The following is a 3992-nucleotide window of genomic DNA, read 5'->3' as shown; positions in this document are numbered from 1 at the left end:
AAACGGGTGATATTTCACGCGAAAAAAATGTACCTGGTACCACATATTTTAGATTTTCAACAACATATTCGTGAAATATTGCTATTTTCCATTCATTGTGGAAAGTGTGATGCTCGGAATCGCATTGCTTCCCTTCGAAAATGGCAGAAGTGTTTGTGACTTGAGCGAGCAAAATGATGCAAAGTGTGTAAACAAACAACAAGGTAATTTAATCATATCGAGTTGTTAAATCTCCAAATTAAATCCGGCCTCTGCTGTGTCGGTTTGTAGCTCGGAAAATGTAAAGTGACGAGTAAATTATTCCGTAAGATATTTGAAAAGGTTCTACAAAATATTTTTTGGCTAAAAATCTGCAAGTGAAGTACATAGTACATTAGCACCAACTCACATTCAAGTAATGCAAAAGATACATTCGAGAGAAGCTACTTAGTAGATTAGTACTTGATTCCATGCTGATAAATTAGATTTTTTTATCTTTTACTTTGAGAACTCATTTTCTGTAGGTTTAAATACATGGAAAGGCGACTTTTGACCTTCAAAGTAATTAAATGCAAGGCGACAGTTCTTGTTATCCTAGTGATTATCAATGTCACGCAACGTAACGCCATTGGAAACGTGTCGGGGGTGCTGAAACATACCCGCGTAGAAACCGCAAATGAAATAATTATGTCGTTAAATTCGAGAAAGAAATCCCGCACTTCAAAATGAGCGGAAAGAAATGTAGGTTGAATACTCTCACGTCTGTCAATTTGCATGTGTCAGCTACCAGATGAGTAAACTTCATTACCGATGTGAAGACCAGAAAAGGAAAGTGAGGGTCAATATTGGCATGATTAAAAGAAAAACAGAACAAAACGAAAGAACTTCTAATTACTCTACGAGCTTTAAAAATGAGATAACTAGTAACTGACGATTAGGAACGAGTCACCGTTAATTCGTTTCTTCCTCACTTTTCTATTCTGCTAAACTAAAGAGAAAGTCAGCATCACGATGACTTTTGGCAAGTACATTTGCTGACAATCTCTTTCAGTAGAGCCAAGTACGGGGCCTTTTTACGCAGGGGCTTTGATGGTACATCGAGGCCAAGGTCTTCACACATGTGCTGCAGCATGGGTAGCTTCAAGATCTTCAAAGAATCATTTAGCGCCATTTCACAAAGATCGTACTGATCGTAGATCAGGGGATGGTCAAGTTGTATTGACGCGACAGTCTCCTTTGCTTCGCTAAAATTACTCTCCTCTTGAGCTGCTCGGATATCAGCCTCATCAGGATCTCTCTGGCGTACCAAGGCACTCTGTCTTGAGAAGAAGGAGGTGATCTGGGTGGTTGTGAGGAATTCCGATGACTGGAATAGTCGTGCACCATCGGTGCCCCGGGCACGCCGCATTTCTCGAGCAACTACCTCTGCGTCAAGCTTGTGGCCTGTCGTCTGCCCTATTCGAAATTTAGATAAAAGGTACGACTTTTGTTTTTCACTGAACCAGTAAGCCTTCCTTACTACTCTAAGAGCCCATCCTTCTTTCAGAGAAACACGAGAATCTTCCTGTCGTACAAGAGCTTGAAGCGATGGCAGCTTTCCCACACCTTCCACCAAATACGATTTGTAGCCAATTTTTGCCAAGTCCATTAAAGAATTTTTTTCTGGTACCCTGGTACATTTTTCAAGTGACAAGTGCTTTTCTAAGGCTGAAAGCCTTTGAAAAACACGAGTGCAGCCGTCTTGAGGACATGAATACACCCCTACTGCCTGGCCACGTTCTATGGAAGCTGTCTCTTCAGCCACATTTTCTTGGCACTTCGTTAATTTGCGGGAGGAGTGGTAGCAGCCGGCGTTATCTTGCCTGAAGTAGGCCTTGTTGATTTCAGGATACTCTTGCTTCAATGTGGCTAAAACATGTTGCATAATCGCGGTAACAGCAGAACTTCCTTGGGTACAGGACTGAATCACATGGATAAAGGCTTGCCACTGTAGCACACCCTCTATTCGTCTGTATACCACAGATATGTGCCAAGAAATACCCCGCTTACCAAACCAGTCTGTCTGTGACTCGCGGTATCTCTGAGGCAAGAACTTCATGGCCCAGTCATTTACAATGAAGACTGTTCCAGAATTAAGGGCATCGATGACGTCCAAACGAGCCTGATCTTGATGGGTCGACCTCAGCAAATGGCACTTCCATGACTTGATGGCAAGCGTAGCAGAGCTAACGAGAAACAAAGCTTCGTCTTTGTCTTCTTCTGTGGCAAAAGATGCTTCATCGACCGCAGTAGATATGTCGTTCAGGGTCGAATGCAAGCTTTCACATTGGTCACAGAGCTCGTCATGGTTGTGTTTGCATTGCTGTCGCAGGTCAGAATCTTCGGTGTCACTCAGAGCAAATACACTGCAATGACTTGAAACGGGAGAAGAAGCACTCACGTGAACCTGAGTGAAAATAGGAAACACAGCTTGACACAAAGCATGGATTATCATATTACGGCAACATTAACGACAAAAAACATTTGCAATATGTATGCTTCATGTTATCTAAATCGAATAACCTCAATAATCTGAGAAGATAAAATCTATTACAAGCATAATTTATACTGATAAAAAACGAATACCAAGAGCAAAAACCGACGTATATTTCCCAGTCAGGGTGGACCTGTCATCGGAACGGTTTTTTCGTGCCATGCTTCCATCCATTTGTGAAATAAGATCACCCTGCTTGAAAAACATAATCCAATTTTCTTGGAACTCTTGACACTTTCGGTTGCTTACCTTGAAATCACCCTTCAGGTAGAATTTGGCCACCTTTAATGATTTCACGTATCGCACTTGCCACTCCATTCCACGACCAAGCTCCCCCAATTGAAGAACCAAGCCTTCTAGTTCATCGAACGCACGCGCCCCGTCTGCTGCAAAATAGTCAAGGCCTTGGAGAGACTTTCTGGTCGAGGCCTTGCATTCATTTAGAACACGCATCATCGTCCGCTCGCTGAACGCCTCAAATCCAGTCTCTTTGCAGTACTGGGTATACTGACGCACTATCCTTTGCGGTATCATGGTGCGAATAACATTGGGTACTTCAACCAGTTGTCCAGAGGAGAGCTTCAGTGTTTTTTGTCCAAATGGCAGATCTTGCACCAAATGGGGGCTTGTTATATAAGATAAAAAGTGATCCAGTTGTCTTGGGTCGACTCTTATCTTTGATGAAGGCTGGGGGGTCACTGAAGCGCCGCTTCCGTGCTGAAGACGATGCAGATTAGCTATGGTAAAACGATATCTACTTAAGCCAGGTATGAATCTCGAGATATCATTATGATTGGAAACACCACTCATCATCGAAAGAATTTGCCGTCTTGTGTCCCACCCATGGGCTTTGTCATATGCCTCAGCTAAGACCTCGAGGTAGCATTTGGAAGTTTCGGAGAGTTCGTCCAGCCCGAGTGCTTCGTTCATGGCAGGATAAGAGACGACTGCTTGCCAAAGAGAACCTGCACAACTGGGTGTTAGGTCGTGGAGCACAGAAGAAAAAAATCTCTGCGGTTCGTCTAGTATACCGAAGCTTAGTGCTGTCACTGGCCTTTTCCCACTCAACCCAAGGTTGAGAGACAGGTTCAATGTTTTTGGACACCAGATACTCGTTCAACTTTTCACGGGAATTTGGCTTTGAGGTGATGCTCTCTTCACTCGTTGAGGAGACGAGGCTTGCAGTATCGGGACTGAGAAACGTCTCGTCATCCTTCAACCCCTGGGATGATATTTCCAGAAACATCAAGTCCGTCTCTAGACCATCAGAAGATGACTCACTGCCAGCACTTGACTCCTCTCCTGGACGGTCTGTTTCCATCTCATGAACCTACGAAAAGGTTTGCTCTATAAGCATCAAATCTCTAAAACTGATTTCTTTGTATATGTTTGTAGGGAATCAGTTTCGGGTAATAAAAAATCTCAGCAGCACCAGGTACTGTTTCGGGACATCCAGAAAACAAACAAATGTGGGACAGGA

The 3992-nt window shown here is 43.3% G+C and overlaps 1 protein-coding gene across 1 annotated transcript; it reads right to left on the bottom strand.

Moving 5' to 3' along the window:
* Positions 1-741: 741 nt before the first annotated feature.
* LOC149049727 (uncharacterized) lies at positions 742-3322 on the bottom strand. Its single transcript, XM_089191439.1, has 2 exons — positions 2762-3322; positions 742-2425 (listed from the first exon to the last, which is right to left on the bottom strand). Exons 1-2 carry the CDS (start codon positions 3320-3322, stop codon positions 986-988), a joined length of 2001 nt encoding a protein of 666 aa, XP_089047565.1. The 3' UTR covers positions 742-985.
* Between the last annotated feature and the right edge of the window lie 670 nt (positions 3323-3992).

The sequence above is a fragment of the Pocillopora damicornis genome, chromosome 2, assembly GCF_964200805.1.
Source record: "Pocillopora damicornis chromosome 2, jaPocDami1.2, whole genome shotgun sequence".
In the NCBI taxonomy this organism is placed as follows: Eukaryota; Metazoa; Cnidaria; class Anthozoa; order Scleractinia; family Pocilloporidae; genus Pocillopora; species Pocillopora damicornis.
Note: the sequence above shows the minus strand (reverse complement) of the source record. Positions and strands in the feature narration are given on the sequence as shown.